This window comes from Trachurus japonicus, chromosome 8, assembly GCF_045865225.1.
Source record: "Trachurus japonicus isolate A0001 chromosome 8, Traja_1.0".
NCBI classification, from domain to species: Eukaryota; Metazoa; Chordata; class Actinopteri; order Carangiformes; family Carangidae; genus Trachurus; species Trachurus japonicus.
The window spans coordinates 7,782,113-7,799,180 of record NC_140914.1 but is presented as its reverse complement, the minus strand read 5'-3'; the positions used below and the strand labels follow the sequence as shown (position 1 = coordinate 7,799,180).

The window sequence follows — 17,068 nt, the reverse complement described above, 5'->3', positions numbered from 1 at the left end:
TACTCTGGTGTACTCAAACTGATCCATGATCCCTGGTATGCGATAAATAGGACCAACACCATAGTACGAGAAACATCCCCATATCATGATGCTTGCACCACCATGCTTGTGGGGGGGTGGTGGGGGTCTTCACTGTGTACTGTGGCTTGAATTCAGTGTTTGCAGGACGTCTGACAAACTGTCTGTGGCCCTTAGACCCAAAAAGAACAATCTTACTCTCATCAGTCCACAAAATATTACGCCATTTCTTTTTAGGCCAGTCAATGTGTTATTTGGCAAATTGTAACCGCTTCATTACATGTATTTTTTTTAACAATGGGACTTTGCGGGGGCTTCTTGGTGGTATCTTGGCTTCACATAGACGTCGTCTGATTGTTACAGTACTGACAGGCAATCTTAGATCTTCTTTGATCCTCCTGGAGCTGATCATTGGCTGAGCCTTTGCCATTTTGGTTATTCTCCGATCCCTTCGAATAGTCGTTTTTCTTTTTCTTCCTCGCCTTTCTGGTTTTGGCTGCCATTTTAAAGCATTTGATATCATTTTAGCTGAACAGCCGATCATTTTCTGCACTTCTTTATAGGTTTTCCCCTCTTAATTTCTTAATCAAAGAATGCTCTTCTTCTTAACAGTGTCTTGAACAACCCATTTTACTCTGTTTTTCAAGGACAAATGCACAGCCAGCATATGCAGCATCAGTTGCCTTGATCCTTGAATAAGGGCCACCTGTTTAACACCTATTTGATGTTGATCAATGACCTCAATAATTGAACCTGGCACTGCTATTTTTTTGAACACGCCCCTTTCAGTAAATGATTCAGTTTCACAGAATCAGCAGCATGCACGTCATGCCTGTTGGGTCTGTTGGTTTTCTATACCTTTACTAAAACTTCTAGAAAAAGTTGGGGGAAAAAAAGTTGAAATTCTAACAAAATCAGTGATTTATCGTCCAAGTGATGTCGGACTGCTATTATTTTGAACACAACTGTATGTAATCCTCCTCTTTGTAGCAAGAGTTACTTAGGTGCTGTTCACTCAAAACTTACAAGCAGGTAATGTAAATTGTGTAACAGTTGAATTTCAGTACTGTACTAACAACTTCAAATAGTGTCACAATGTTTGATGTCAGTCCACTAAATAATAAATCTGTGTAGAAAACCAACTTCTTTACTGAGAAACTATGGATGAGATGTTTTATGTCTGTTCCATTACAACACAAATCAACTTCTCATCAATACATTTTGTGTATGAAAAGGCTGAGTCATTGACAACTGCCTCACAGATCATTTAACATTTGAACTTTGTTACATTACCAGTGTGAAGTAATGTGATGTTTGAAAGCACTTGTAGGTTCCAAGTTTATTTTTCTCCCTGAACATATTTCAGAAATATTTACATCAAAAAAAAAAAATCAGTCAAAGTCAAAGCTCATTTTTAAACATTTATTTGTGAAACCGGGTGAATTTAGAATCTGAGCTTCTGGAAGAACCACTTGTTCTTGCCCGTCTTGTACCTGCAAATAAAAGAACAAAAACAATTTAGCAAATATTTCCTTCTCATTTCAGAAAAACAGAGTACAGTTAATGAATTACCAGGCAATTAAATTTTTCGTTCAAACACACACATCTCCAAGTTACAGAGGGTTGTTGGTTTGGTAATGGGAAAGTTTTTAGTCTTTTACATGTGATTTTAATCTACAGTCATTACAGTCTGTGATATTTGATGTCACAGTAGAAAAACTCACCTCTCCTCAAACTTGACCTTGGCCTCCCGCCTGGCTTTGCGCTTGAGAGCAGGATCCCTGAAGACGTCCTTGTTGACAACAGTTTTGTCCAGAGGAATATCCACAGAGTATCTGAAAGGAAAACAAACAAACAGTGAGTTATGTAAAGCTGTGAGGTGAAGTCGACCATAAAACGTCTGTTGTTATTTAAATTTGTTCAAGTACACGTTCGTAGCTGGAGGCTTGTTGACACAACGGAGCCGCTTCACTGTAGAAACTCTAAACTGACGACAGAGCAGCCGCAGCAGGTTGAAACACCAAGCTTCACTGTCACTTTGTTCTTAGTGTGACCGACTCCGACTGGACAATTAACCTTTATCTCATTTGACTCCGCAATCTGACACAGCGCTGCAGCCAACTGAGCCAACGGCCTTCAATGCAACACAAGCACTTTCAAAACAGGCAGCAACCGTGTGAGGTGTTCACAAGCATCACGTAATGTTCAACATTAGCTCCAGAACAACGTCTGGTATCAAGCACCATCCAGTCTTCATCAACCCAACTCCTCCTCCACTGGAGGGAAAGAAAAAACCCTCATTCATCAACCTGCAGCTGCAGGTGAAATGTTTTGAGGTTACACAGACAAACTAATGTCTCTGAACTGTCACATTATGAAGACGTGTCCAAATATGAACATTAGTTACTAAGTGTGTTGGAGCAAAAGTGACAAACTCGTGCATCTCAAAGTTACGACACACACAACCTACATGGAGAGTGAGTGTGTTAATGAACACAATACTCCCACAACACACTTCAAAGAGTTCCTCACTGCCAGAGGAACAAAAAAAATGTACAGTCACATATAACATAAAAATAAATATGGATTTGTGACAGGCCAATAGAACGAGCTCTCTCCATTTATGCATCATTTTAATTGAAGCTAGTTTCCTTTCAGACTGTTTAACCTGTTGTAAATGTAGATTTCTTGAGTTTGTTTGACACAGAAGCAACAAACATCAAGAACAGTGAATGGATAAAAACAATGACAAGTTTGAATAAGACAATCTAAGGTTATATTATGGACGATAATTTATCATTTTAAAATTAAGAAACACGTCCGTGTGAGTTTAGTTTGGTCCGATTTTAAAAAACTACCGTTCATGAGTGCAAGGTCTCAGCACACCTGAAGGTACAGGTGCGTAGGAGGACATAACCCAAATTGCGAAAATCAAAAATACGGATTTGCCTGATGAAGGTCAAATTGACCGAAACGTTGCTTCAATAAAATCTGAGAGTGAGACAGTGTGCGGGAGCTTCTTTTTGATTAAAAAAAAAACTACCATTCACCTCAGCAGATTAGAAGCACAAACCACCAACAGTATCAACTTCAGATCTACATAAACTAGGAACAAAATACAGAACTGCAGAATGAATCTAAATGTTGTTCATCCAGTGCAGCATTGTGGTTTTTAAACAGTGGAGGAATATCCCTGTATCCGGCTCTAGATACACGACCAAAACAGTGACTGGATGTTTTCTGGTGAAATACTCAACAACAACCACCAGGTGTTTTAAAACATTTGTGACTTTTTCAAGCTATTAAAAAAAATCATTCACCGCCTCTGATCTCTGAACGGTTTCAACCCGAGGCACTGACCTGGTGGGCATCAGGTGGTTGTAGTTGAACACCTTGACGAAGGCCTTGATCTTGGACCTCTTGGCGATCTTCTTCTTGCCCATGGTTGTGGTCACCTTACGGGGGTAGCGGTCGATGCCTGCGACCAGAGCGTGGCTGTAAGGGCGGTCAGTGGTGCCATCGTCAATGTTCTGCAAAGGAAACAAAGTTCAACAAGGAGCTGTGACAAACTGCACACAAACCAGACACAGCGAGGAAATACAACACAATGCTGCACTGCTTTGATGCAACTGGCTGCTACTGTAATTTGCACAACTATGACACTTTAGTTTCTGGATTCAAGAGCGCAACATCACACTGTTTCTATATGACAAATGTGCAAATTGTGGGTTGTTTGCTACCTCAACATCACCATGTTCGCATGCATTTCAGTCCATATAGTTATTGCTCTTTAAGATGTAGCGAATCCCTTAGCTATGTTTAAGCTGCAGGACTTCTAAAGCTTTATATGACAAATTAAACTGCCACAGAGGAAATAAACACAAGGTCTGTCTCCAAGCATCTTTACTGATGAAATCATCCAGGAAGAAAATATGTCAAATAACTAACACAAAACCAGATTGACAAGTGTTAACTGTCTGAAAATCAATCCAATGAATCAGTCTGGAGAGAATATAAATGTGGGATTGATTGGACGTTAATGTTATTTCAGTATGTAAGAGAGAGAAGTTTTCTATGAGGAAGTCAATAAAGTTTTATCACATCAGAGAGAAACTTAACAGGACAAATGTGAAGGTGTTTCCACAGAGCATAAAGTCTGATGTTGAATTAGTCTGCCATTCATTTAATACAGGTCAACACAATACGTAGCTAAAACCAGGTGCTAATATGATGATGTCTGCTCAGTTATTACAGTTTTAACCCATTTAAAGATGGACACAGACGCTCTGCTGCTAATGAATGACACAGATAGGACCTTAGACCTATGCATACATATTATATTCATAATGAGCTGCAGGTCCAGTCTCTCCAACACCACCTGAGGCTCAGTGAGTCTTACCTTGACGATGACAGCCTTGCGCCCTGCGTAGCGTCCAGCTAGGACCATCACCACCTTCCCAGGCTTCATGAACTTGCCCATGTCTGCCACAAACAAGATAAAATAAACATTAAAAAACACGGTTAAACACGTTGACACCGAGGTGAAGTTAACACATCACAGGAAACATCGCTGACGTGAACGGGAAGAAGATAAACACGTAAAACGTGGGATTTGCCTAAAAGAGGTTAGCATGCTGGTACAGCCCGGCTAAGTTAGCATTAGCCTCCGGTAACTTTACGGAGCTAAACAGCCGCTTATTAGATCAAATACATCAATATAATGATTATTGGGGATAGTTTGAATGGGACAAAACCAATGGAAACATAACATGCAGGCGTGAAATGTAACAAAAGCCGCTGTAAGAGTCGGTTTAGGTGCAAACTGAAGCCGCCATGTTGGACTGGGTGCTATGGAGGCAAAGCACCGACGATTATTGTTACTTCTTTATTTTTTATCACGGCCGATTAAAAATCTACGAAAATTTCAACGGCATCTTATAAACAGGAGGGATTGACACGAGTGTCGGGGGGTAAAAGGTGTCGATGAAGCCAGATTTAGAGAGATGGATGAAGATTATTCGAAGGGAAGTTTCACTCACTGATGCTGTTCTACGGCCGCCGCTATCAGGAAAGGAAGTCGTCACGGTGATTGTCAACTTTGACCCCAGCGAGCGTCTACGTCACTTCCGGAAACTTTTTTTTTTTTTTACATTTCAATTTATATTTTTATTTTTAACTTTAAAACCGTTTAAAACACGTACTACATCCTCATTATAATATAAGAATGGTATTTTATTTTTTGCATATTTTTCTTTTTTAACAAATGCTACTGTAACAACCAAATTTCCCATTTGTGGGGATTATTTAGCATTTAGCATTTAGCATTTAGCATTAATTCAGTAGTAAGACCACAAACATTCTTTAAAAGTAAATCTTATTCGTGTGAAACATTTAAATCTAAGGGAGTCATTATATATTTATGATATAATTAACAAATTCAGTTTCAAAAGGGGTTAAATTAATAGGAAATTGATATGTAAATAGAATTTTACTTCACGATGTCAATAATCAGAGCAATAATATAATGAGCAGAATTTAGTGCAGACAATGGCGATCTAAACAAAGATTGTAAATCAAATATATTCTTTTTGGTTTGCACTTGCTAAATACCAAAAATGGTGTAACATTAAATATCAAACTGCAAATTAATTTAGTCTTAATTATACTGCTTCATATCATGTATTATTATAATCATTATTACACAGGAACAAGAGGTGTTCAAAATGCTACTTGTGTTTACTGTATTGTACAGTGCTTGACTGCTATCGGTTGATATCACTTTAAAATATATATATTTCAAAAATTACATTAAGAGGACCCATTAACATCACATATCATCAATTTATTATGTTTAATGTGTTTACAGCTGTAAGTATACATTAAACATGATAAAAACAAATTTAGACCACAGTTTATATTTCCCAGACTGATTATTTTTTCCATTTGATTAAATAAAAATGACATCACTATAATTTAACACAATTTAAATGATCCAGTGTATCTACTGTTAGACAATTAACAGCAACAGTACAGCAGCTACTTTAGTGTTTGATATGTTCCACATACTTCCACATTCGGTGTTGAGCTAAAACATGCTATCAAATAAATAAATAAAGTTTTTTTTTTTTTTACATAAATCACAAAGTAACATTTGAACAAAACAACAAACACAAATTGGGGAGAAAATAAATGAGCAAAATAGCAAAATACACAGTTATATGTACTAAACATCACCCAGGAAAGAACACATATTTTCCATTAACATAAAATAAACAAGATAAAATGTGTCATCAGGTGCACAGTGTGCCAACATGGAATCAGGTTTTTATCTCAGGAAATACAAACACACACGTACACGTTGTGGGCCCAGCAACACTGAAGTTTTTCATTCCCATGAACAGAAGGAAAACATACAGCACATGTAAAGTAACCTCAGTTTAATAGCATCTATGGTTTGTACATTCAGTTTTTTAAGGATATGATTCGTGCAACGCAGCCGTGTCAGGAAGATAAAAACTAATTTCTCTGGAAAAACAAACAGGGAATAAAAGTAAACTTTTTTTTTTTTAAATACAGCATTAAATACAATATCACTGTCAGTTCATTTTAAATTGTAACTTCACCTGGAACCGGAGGAAAGCAGCAGGTCATACAGGGTCTAAATGCTCTTCACACACCTGAAAAAACGCAACATGCAACATTGTTAAAAAGCGATGATGCAGGTCGAGTGGATAACTGCATATTCGTAGGCAAAGTCACACGACACTTTCACCTCACATACTGTAAGATTTTATTTCATTTTTTTTCTCCATGTTGACCTGAGTGCTGCTGTTTAAGCTTTACGATCAACGAGGCTGCTACATGTGATGGTTTTTGTTTTTAGTTTTAGTCGACAGCAGTAGGACGAATGGAGCAGCAGCACGAGCACCGACACCAGGGATCGAGAAGCGTTTCTGCTCGTTTGTTGACTTCCTGGATTGTCTAAAGTACAGAAACCCCAACCTCTTAGTTTGATGCATAGGTCGGGACGCCGAGGGGGAAACGATGCACAGGTCGTAAAGGTCAGGAAGGCTTCTCTAAAGATGAGGTATCTATCTCAGTCTCTCTCACTCTCTCTAAGGCAGGTTTTCAGTACAGGGAGTGTCGTCGTCGTCTTCTCGTCTTCTTTTTTTTTGGCATCTTTAACGTAGTGGGATGTGTTGATTATTGTAGTTTTTTTTGTGGATGAAGCTCCAACAACATCATCAACCGTGCGTGTACTGTGGGTTTGACTTCAGAGGCGACCAACTCGAAGCTTTTGGTCCTGAATGCAGGTAAAGAGCTGATAAAAAATACTTGATTTTTGAGATTTGTAGTGTTTCTCTACCACTTCAGAAAGCGTCTTTTATGTTCTTCAGCTGACGGACGGCCAGGTCGACCGGGAGGTTGAATTTGAGGTGGCTGACGCGGCCGAGGATGCGCAGCGCCCCCTCGAAGCCGGTCTGGGCCATGTAGCTCCAGGCCTGGTAGTGCGGGTGGATCAGAGTCCCCGACTTGCAGAGCAGGTTGAGCCACGACACCAGCCGCTGCTCGTTCAGCGCCATGCACACCAGCGCCTTGAACTCCGTGTCCGGGCCGCGTTTGTAGCGTCCGTGCTCCTTCAGCACCGTGTGCACGGCCCACAGCAGCGACTGCTTGGGGGTGACGGTGACGGGGCCGCCCCCTACAGGCAGGCTGAAGGACTGCGACAGCTGGCGGGCCGGCGACTCCACGAAGGCCTTCCCGTTCTTGGAGTGGTAGTACTTGACGAAGAGTTCCCACGGGTGCATGGTCTGCGGCGCCGCTCGGTACGGCAGCAGGCAGGAGATGGGCGCCAGCACCAGGCTCATGGTCTGCGACGGCGAGAAGAGGCCGTGGGCCAGCAGCTCCTTCAGCGCGATGGCCAGCTCCTTCCTCACCGTGGTCGTCAGCTCGTCCCGCGGCCCCAGCGCCGAGTTGCTGGTGTAGTTGATGACGTGTTCGAAGGACGGCTGCCGGCGCGAGCCCAGCACGCGGACCTTCTCCACGGCCGCCTCCAGACGCTGCAGCAGGGGCCCGTAGTCCCGTCCCGCGCTCTCCTGCGGCCACATGCTCTGGGGGACGTGTCCCGTCCCGCAGCCGAACTGGCTCGCAGCGAAGATCTGCAGCACGGCCAGAGCCTTCTGGATCAGCTGCAGCCCGGTCTCCCTCATCCGCTGGGCCTGCTCCGGGTCGACTGCAGGGGCACAACACAACATAGGAATATGTTATAACTATTTATAAAACGGAAAGGTGAAATCTGGCAATCTGATTGGTTGTTAACCATCGTATAATGAGCATATACCACAGCTAGTACTATTCTAAAGCCTTATCACAGCATAGGCTATCACACATACGTAGATGCCGCGTTCTATATCTGGCGATACGTCAGCGGGGCCGCCATATTGTGCAGGACACAGAACGTCTAAGCCTGTGAATATTCTCATTTGTCCAGGTCCAAGAGGCTTCATCAGTTGCGTACATGAACTGATGAAGCCTCTTAGGCTGTCTTTACACTGCAGGTCTTGATGCCCAATTCCGATTTGTTGCCTATATCCGATTTTTTTGACGGTCTATTTACATGTTCTATCAGAAGTGACCCAGATCTGATCATCTGCATTTACACCTGCTGTGCCTGCATGAAACGACCCGCTGGAAATAAACTAGTGATTTCAGGAAATTGTCACGTAATAATATAAGAATATTTTTCAACAAAGGTGAGTCTGGTGTTCAGAGTTTATATCCAACACGTCACTTACAAAGTGAACATTACAAAATAACGTTAGTGAAGTGGCTGCGTGGAGCAGAGCTGCTGTGAGATGAGCAGCTGAGTGACAGTGACAGTTGTGCCACCGTTTGATCCTCCGTCGCTCACGTCGTGAGGACGGGACAGCCTCACACATTTGTATACAATGTTTGTTTTTCCTCTCTTGATTTCTTATCGGCTCGGTTCAGTTTTTGCCGGTAGGAAAACCTGAAATCTGGTGTTTATCTCGCGCTCCCTCGCTTGCCCTCGTATCGATCCGCATAGAAATGAATGTTACTGTAGTGGCTATATGAAAACAAGAACTAGTGAGGGGGAAAACAACAGACGCGCGGACACCACAATTTTTTTTTTTTTTTATTCATTTAAACCTTTATTTTAACTCGTTGGTCACTGAGGTTTCCCTCATTTACAGGGATGACGAGTTTATTAAACACTGTAACACCTGTGACAGTGATTACAGCTGGCCACAGCTGGCCACGGTAGTCCAGGTCAGCCCCACGTGTCAATCACGGACTACAGAGGTTCAGCGAGACGCGTGAGCACGTGAATTAATATTATCATTGATGACGTATGACACGCATTGCCAGGGAAGATCCGATCTGTCTGTTTAGACTGCAGACGCATTGGCAGAGATCCGATTTGTATCTGATTTATTTCCACATATAACGGGGGCCTGAATCTGATCTGACAATATCCGATTCCATGCGCATTTGTCCCGTTTACACTTTCATGTTACAGATCCGATCTGAGCCACTTGAGAGAAAAAAATCGGAATTGGGCCACTTGAACCGTGCAGTGTAAAGACAGCCTTAGATGAGAGGTGAAACGTCTTCCTAGACAAAATAACCGAGTCCAGTTGCGTTTGATTTAAATTTCTTTGGGGATATCTACAGGTCTACAGCTCTAGGTCACTGAATTGTTAGACTACACTACAGTAGCCATTTCAATTTGCGCGTCTGTGTGTTTTCCTTTTTATTTTTTTATATAATATTCATATGCGGATCAAGAGTGAGCGCGAGAGAAACAGCAGATGCGCACCAGATGCAGGTTGACCGGGCAAAAACTCAAACGAGACGGTTAAAGAGGAAAAACACAGAATATAGCTACAATAAGAGACTTAGTCCCGTCGTCACGACGTGAGTGGATCTGATGGTGGCTCAGGTTTAGTGATGAGGAAACTGTCACTGTCAGCTGCTGCTCCAAACAGTCACTAACTTTAATTTGAAGGGACAGATTAGATGTTGATTTTGTTAACAGGGACTTTGTTGCACCCATATCACCGTGGTGCGTCTTTTTTATACAGTCTATGGGTGCGTCTTGAAATCCCTCTTTGTCCAAAGCGGGAGATGACAGAAAGAGTCTGAGAACTACTTAATTGAAGCTACATTGTTGCGAGTTGGCTCCGGCGTACAGGAAGCTCTGCGCCGTGCACACTGTTTCAGCTGCTTCTAGGATAATGTAGTTAACGTTCCCAGCGTAAATGACGCCTGTGAATAGATTTAATCAAAATCTGGGGTTACAACCATGGTTACAGCGTTTAGAACGGCAGTCCTTTAGAACTTATGCCCTGCACAACATGGCGGCCAGCAGACGCATGGTGGCGCTGTTCGGCAGTATGGAACGCGGCATCTACGTTTATATATCTATGCTATCACTCCGCGCCAGGCACGTATGACTGGTATGAATGGAAGTTGTTGTCATGTATCCATGACAACGGACTGTTGCAATCGGTAGCAAAAGACAGTCAGTGTTTTTACAATGTTAAAAAATGGACTAAAGTAGTTGAATTCACATGTTTAAGGTGAACTTTCACCTCCGGGGAGGGTTAACAATGGTAGAGGGGATTGAGCAGTGACTTTCACCTGAAACAAAAAGCAGAGGAAAAGACGAGATGCAGAGCTAATTTGGAGCTAACGTCCGGAGAGGTGGGACTATTTTTTGTCCTGTCGTGATATATTGCTTAAATATAAATAAACTAAATATATAAACTCTGGATGGAAACACACAACCTTCAATAACAGACTCAGTAAGAGACTTGGATGTTAAATTATTTTTCTGTCAGTCCAGTGATTCTGTGTCTTTTTATCGGTCCTGAACTGAAAGTCTGTTAACTTATTCTTTTATCTGCTGGTTTAATAATTTGTTTAATAATGACTTACACAGAGAGATTTATGGGAACAACAGGTCGTAAGGAAGTCACACAGTATTTTCAGTACTTCCTGGTGTACCGGTATTTTAGCAAATGAATTCTCATGGTTGCCTTCAGGGCGTCGTTATGCCCAGTAATCCCTCGTCTAAGTCTTTATCTCCTCTGCTGTCCGACTGCCATGTGAATTCAATCTGAATCTCTACAGTATTCGTGTTGTGTACTGTGTACTTTTTATGTATTTTATCATTTAGAGATTGTGTTTTTAATGAAGATATTTATTGGAATTAGTACATGTTATTTATTATTAGAGCAAGCAGATTGTGTACACAGCTGCCAACTTTTTCTTTTCTTTCATTCTTTTTTCGTTTTGTGTTATGAGTACGAGGTGCGCAAGCTGGAATTGCCCTTTAAGGGATTAATGAAGTCGTCTTGAATCTTGAATCTTGAATTTATAGTGGGGAAGTATTTAAAAACAAACATTAGTTCAGATTTTGGCCTTGAACTGGATGTTCCTGACTAATTTTAGAATCAGATCGAGACATGATCCGACACGTGGCTCAAAAACACAGATAGTTAGTTGCTGTGAGGCATCAAAAGGCTTCAGTCTAGTTTTACTTCTATCAACATCAACATCACACTGTTTCTGCAGCTGCAGTTTGACTGGGACTGACTGACCTTTCTTCTTGACCCCTGGAGTCCTGGTGTTGGCTCCTGCTGCCTGAGGCTGCTGGCTGTTTGCACCGTCGGACAGAAGAGGATTCCCCACCTCATCTGTCGGAGGAGAAGATAAAATATTATGTATCTAACGAATAAAAACTGGCAACACAAACACAAACACAAACACACTCCCTTTAAGCCTGTTTACCTTGGATGAAGTTGATGAACATCTCCAGGTCCCTGATCTGGGTCTTGAGCTGGTCCACCAGCTGCTCTTTGACTCTGGCCGGGTTCACGATCTGAGCGATGGCGGAGTCGACTCTCAGCCTGAGCTCCTCCGGGGTCAAGTTCCCGATGTCCTCGTTCAGGTTCACATCCAGCTTTTCGATCAACTCGTCGATGATGACCTGAGCCAGAATAAAGGTTAGAGGTTAAACTTCTTTATCTGCAATAATCACAGCTTTAAAGAAAGTTTGAGCAGTTATGGAGAAACATTATCATTCATGTTGGTGCTACTTGATGAATTTTAAGTCCAATATTCACTTTGTTTTGCTGCTTTTGGTTTGCCACAGTGGGTTTATCAGAGCATTTCCTGCTGCAGCAAAACTTAAAGGGATAGTTCAACATTTTGGCCCATTGCCATAATCCCTATAGTCATAGCAGTTAGTAGGTTCGTTACCTTTAATTGTCGGTGCAAGCTATTTTTAGAACGGCGGAGCAGAGCCGTGAGCTGCTCAGAGCTACGCTACGGAGGCTAATGGGATTTCTTGGTTTCCCTCATCAAACTCATCAAATACACAATCCAACATCTCCACAACGCTCTGGTGGACAAGTTGTGACCTGCACATTCACCACGCTATGAGATAATAACAGAACGTTATGAGACGGAGTTGTTTTCAAGGTAAATACAGAGACTGCTCGCTGAAAAACTGCTCCCGATGGGAACGTGCATCAGCGGTTTTGGATGAATTTACCTCAAAAACAAATGCACATGGCCAAGAGGATGGTTAGTAAAACAGAGGAAAAACAGTTTAAACAAACTGAAGTTCAGGATGAGCCGAAGGAAAGTTTCAGATTCAACACAACGATCTACAAAGACTGTGATGCCTGAGGCATTTTGAGGACAGATGTTGGACTTGTTGCACCTGATCTAAAACAAGCAGACGCCTCATTATGTGCTCAACACAACAGACAGACGGACGGACGAGCGGATTCCACCAAAGCTTTGAAACTGCAGTTGTTTGCTCACGGCTCAGTAGAGAGACGTCGTTAATTGTTTTTGTCTCTCAGAGGCCAAACAGAAACTAAATAAAGTGACTGACTGACTACAGGCTGTTACACCAACATTAACTTCATTTCCGATTCCCACCTTCTGCCTCTCCATGACGACGGACTGCGGCAGCGAGTCGTAGCTGCCCTCCTGGTAGGCGAAGCGCTCCAGATCGTCCAGCTGCGTCTTCAGCTGGAAAATCAGATCCTTCTGCTTTTCCCTCTGAGCCTCCAGACGCTCCCTCTTCTCCCTCTCGGTCTGATGGAGAACCACACACAGTGATGTTAATGTTTACAGACAGACACTGTTTTCTTATATTATGATTGTGATAGGACGTACTTTACAATCTGGCATAGTTGTGTTCATACGTTTACAAACCCTGGACCCAGAACTTGTGAAATATTGGCCATATTTCGGAAAATATAATTGATCATGCAAAAAATCTTCTTCTATTCAGAGGTAGTGGTTGGGCGAAACCATGTATTATTACATAATTGTGTTTGCTGATTAATTCCTGATTAAATAAAAAAAAAATTAAAAATCAATTTTCCAATTCATATTGATCTTCATTTGAGAGATCCGATATCGATAAAACCCTAAAATCGATCTTTTAATGCACGCCACTGCACTATTTACTTCTGGAGTGGGTCATGTTAAATAAATGTGCATTAACATACAATTTACAATTTAATGTAAACATGAATGAATATTTTTAATAAAACACCAGGTACAATTTGCAACATTAGTTTTGTGAAAATCTCTTTCATATCCAAGCAAACTGGTAAAACCTAAATACTGTATCTCTAAATGAATCGATATCGAATCGAATTGGGACCTTGTGAATCGGAATCAAATCAATTCAATAAATCTGTAGATACCAAGCCACGGTCAGGTGGTAGACTGGCAAAAATCTCTTTTTTTTTTTAATGATTGTGTTATTTTGGGATGTGAGAAGTTTGAGAAATGTTTTTAAAGAATAGTTCACATTTTGCACATTTTCTGCCAGGGTATATAAACTTACGAGCACAACTGTATCACAATACATTTACACAAGAACACACAGATCAGATCAGACTGGTCGGGGGTCGTACTCACCAGATCCACCTGAAAGTAACGCATGTGACGGGGGAGAAATACATAAATAAAAGACCTTTAGCAGGTTATATGATGGGATATATGATGATGATGATGAGCAGTTATGTCATATCACATGTCAACAATGACCGTGACTTCAGTTCAGACAACGGTGTAAAGAGGAGTAAACGACGGCAGGAACAGAGCGGGCTGCTTCAACACTGCTGTGTACACACGAGGCCTTTATTAAACAGATACTCATCTGCTGGAGGGATTTTTTCACGGCGGCTCTGTGACGCTGTGACTCACACACTTGTGTCAGAAAGCAACATTTTCCACCAGAGATAAGAGATCCCTGGAAACAAAGCCGAGGTGGGCGCAGCAGCCCCGAGCGAGCGAGTGTGTGTGTGTGACGCAACAGGCGTCTGCACTCTAATCAGTTTTACTCTGACACCTCGCAGCAGCTGAGGTGAATCAATTCAGTTAAACCGAGCTGGTTTTAAACAAACGCCTCACAGACTCACACTGTGTTTCTATCTGTGCATCAACGACGTCCAGCTGCAGATTTCTATATCTCTGTCTGACAGGCCTGAAGTCAACGACCACTTTGATGTAAAAAGAATGACCTCAATCATGTATTATTACTGCTTTACAAATGTAATGTGAAATTGTCAAAGATTATCAGCAATAACACCTGTAGATAGATGATTGACTGAGACACTACAGTCTTAAATCTATACTAAGATATGTAGTAAGTATTGATTAATTACTAAATGGACACACAGGTACAGGTACAGAGTGCCCCTGACACAGTTTTTGAATTAAGTTCATTTAATTTCTACTGGTTTTAAAGTCACAGAGTTATAAAAACAAAATGTCAACACAGCTGAAAAAACAGGTGATAAAATGGTCAAAAACTCTATAGAGGTGTGAAGCTTCCTCCACAGGAATAACTAAATCAAAGATCCATATTCCATAATGTCATGTGACTGTTTTTTGTTGTTGTTTTTTTTACCTTTTATGCTACAAAGGTACTGTAACAACCCATTATTAAGTTACCCATTATAGGGAAGAAAGAGTTTTTTGTTTTGTTTCTTTTCAGACAAAGAAAAACTCTTTCTTCCCCTCTGCCATCAGATTCCTAAACAGTTGAGGCTATAATCACTACCAGCATCTTCAGTTTGCACATTATTTATCATTATTACATGCATATTGCACATGCAATACACTCTCTACTACAAATTACAACTGCTACCTCCATCTGTGTACGTTTTTTGTTTTGTATTTCTGTTATTATTGTTTTTATGATTATATTACTGTTGCTCTTTAATTGTCTTTCTATTCTATACTTAGTTTTATATCTCTTATGTTGGCATTTGTGATGTGGACAACAAGGAGAGAATTTCACTGTCAGGGAAACATGTTTGATTTTATGCCTATAATGTCTATGTCTTGTCAGTGTGTGTGTGTGTGTGTGTGTGTGTGTGTGTGTGTGTGTGTGTGTGTGTCTTTACCTTTTATGTTACAATGCTACTGTAACAACCAAGTTTGCCATGTGTGGGATGAACAGTCTTATGTCTGTGTCTTGTCAGTGTGTCTGTCTGTGTCTTGTCAGTGTGTGTCTTGGTTGTGTTTCAAGCTCTGATTATTATTTCTTTTAGCATTTTTTTTTTTTTTTTAAATATATCGTTGTATAGTTCTATATTTGCACATTTTTCTACTTTTATTTTTACCTTGTATGCTACAATGTTATTGTAACAACTAAGTTTCCCCTGTGTGGGATGAATAAACAGTCTTATGTCTGTGTCTTGTCAGTGTGTGTGTCTTGTCTTGGTTGTGTTTCAAGTTCTGATTGTTATTTCTTTTAGCATTTTCTTGAAATATATCGTTTTATATTTACATATTTGCATATTTTAGTCAGTTGTAACACTTTTCTTTCTTTCTTTTTCTTTCTTTTACCTTGTATGCTACAATGCAACTGTAACAACCAAGTTTCCCCTGTGTGGGATGTATAAACAGTCTTGTGTCTTATGTCTGTGTCTTGTCAGTGTGTGTGTCTTGGTTGTGTTTCAAGTTCTGATTGTTATTTCTTTTAGCATTTTTTTTTTTAATATAGCCTATCGTTTTATAGGCTAGTTCTATATTTGCACATTTTTCTACTTTTATTTTACCTTGTATGCTACAATGCTACTGTAACAACCAAGTTCCGCATGTGTGGGATGAATAAACAGTCTTATGTCTGTGTCTTGTCAGTGTGTGTGTCTTGGTTGTGCTTCAAGTTTGATTGTCATTTCTTTTAGCATTTTCTTGAAATATATTTGCATATTTTAGTCAGTTGTAACACTTTTCTTTCTTTATTTTTCTTTCTTTTACCTTTTATGTTACAATGCTACTGTAACAACCAAGTTCCCCATGTGTGTGATGCATAAACAGTCTTAGTATGTCTTATGTCTGTGTCTTGTCAGTGTTGTGTTTCCCTCACCGAGTTCTCCAGCTGCTTGGCGTCCGTGGCTCTGCAGCCCACGACGTGCGGGCAGCCCCTGAAGGCGAACTCCTCCAGCTCGGCCAGCATCCTCTCCTTCTCCTTCTCGTCGCTCCGGCTCTGGGCGTGGACGATCTGCTTCAGCCTGAACTGCACCTGGGCGAAGTGGGAGGTGAGGGCGAGCAGAGAGGAGTTCAGCAGCTCCTGTTCCTCCTCCAGCTTCTTCAGCTTCGTGTTCATCATCGCCTCGTCCCCGGCGGAGGAGCAGCCTCTCTGACTCGGTTCACCTCCTCCTCCTCCTCCACCACCTCCACTACGGCCGCTGCTGCCGCCTCCTCCTCCTCTCTCCTCCTCCGGACTGGCCACGGCGCCCACCGGTGCCCATCGCTCCCCGGCGCCGGCCACCGCAGCCTCGCTGTCCGAGGCCGACAGCTCCTCTGTGGACATGTTGTTGACGGACCGACGGGACTTCGCTCCAGCTGCTTCACTTTGTCAAAGAGAAAGTTTTTTTTTTTAGTTTCGTTCGTTTCGTTGCGCAGGAAACAAGAAGGATCACCACCGCCGCCGCCGGAGAGACAGGTGATGAGGCGCCATCTTGGAGAGAATGATTCATAC

General features: G+C 41.5%; 2 protein-coding genes across 2 annotated transcripts; both read right to left on the bottom strand.

The window, feature by feature from the left end:
* Positions 1 to 1,426: 1,426 nt before the first annotated feature.
* On the bottom strand, positions 1,427 to 4,500 carry rpl27 (ribosomal protein L27). The gene is made up of 4 exons (XM_085783551.1): positions 4,418 to 4,500; positions 3,379 to 3,548; positions 1,743 to 1,853; positions 1,427 to 1,511 (listed from the first exon to the last, which is right to left on the bottom strand). The coding sequence occupies exons 1-4, from the start codon at positions 4,496 to 4,498 to the stop codon at positions 1,463 to 1,465; spliced, it is 411 nt and encodes a 136-aa protein (XP_085639677.1). The 5' UTR covers positions 4,499 to 4,500; the 3' UTR covers positions 1,427 to 1,462.
* Positions 4,501 to 5,839: 1,339 nt separating this feature from the next.
* rundc1 (RUN domain containing 1) lies at positions 5,840 to 16,937 on the bottom strand. The gene is made up of 5 exons (XM_085783526.1): positions 16,454 to 16,937; positions 12,997 to 13,155; positions 11,836 to 12,034; positions 11,646 to 11,741; positions 5,840 to 8,251 (listed from the first exon to the last, which is right to left on the bottom strand). The coding sequence occupies exons 1-5, from the start codon at positions 16,898 to 16,900 to the stop codon at positions 7,389 to 7,391; spliced, it is 1,764 nt and encodes a 587-aa protein (XP_085639652.1). The 5' UTR covers positions 16,901 to 16,937; the 3' UTR covers positions 5,840 to 7,388.
* Positions 16,938 to 17,068: the final 131 nt, after the last annotated feature.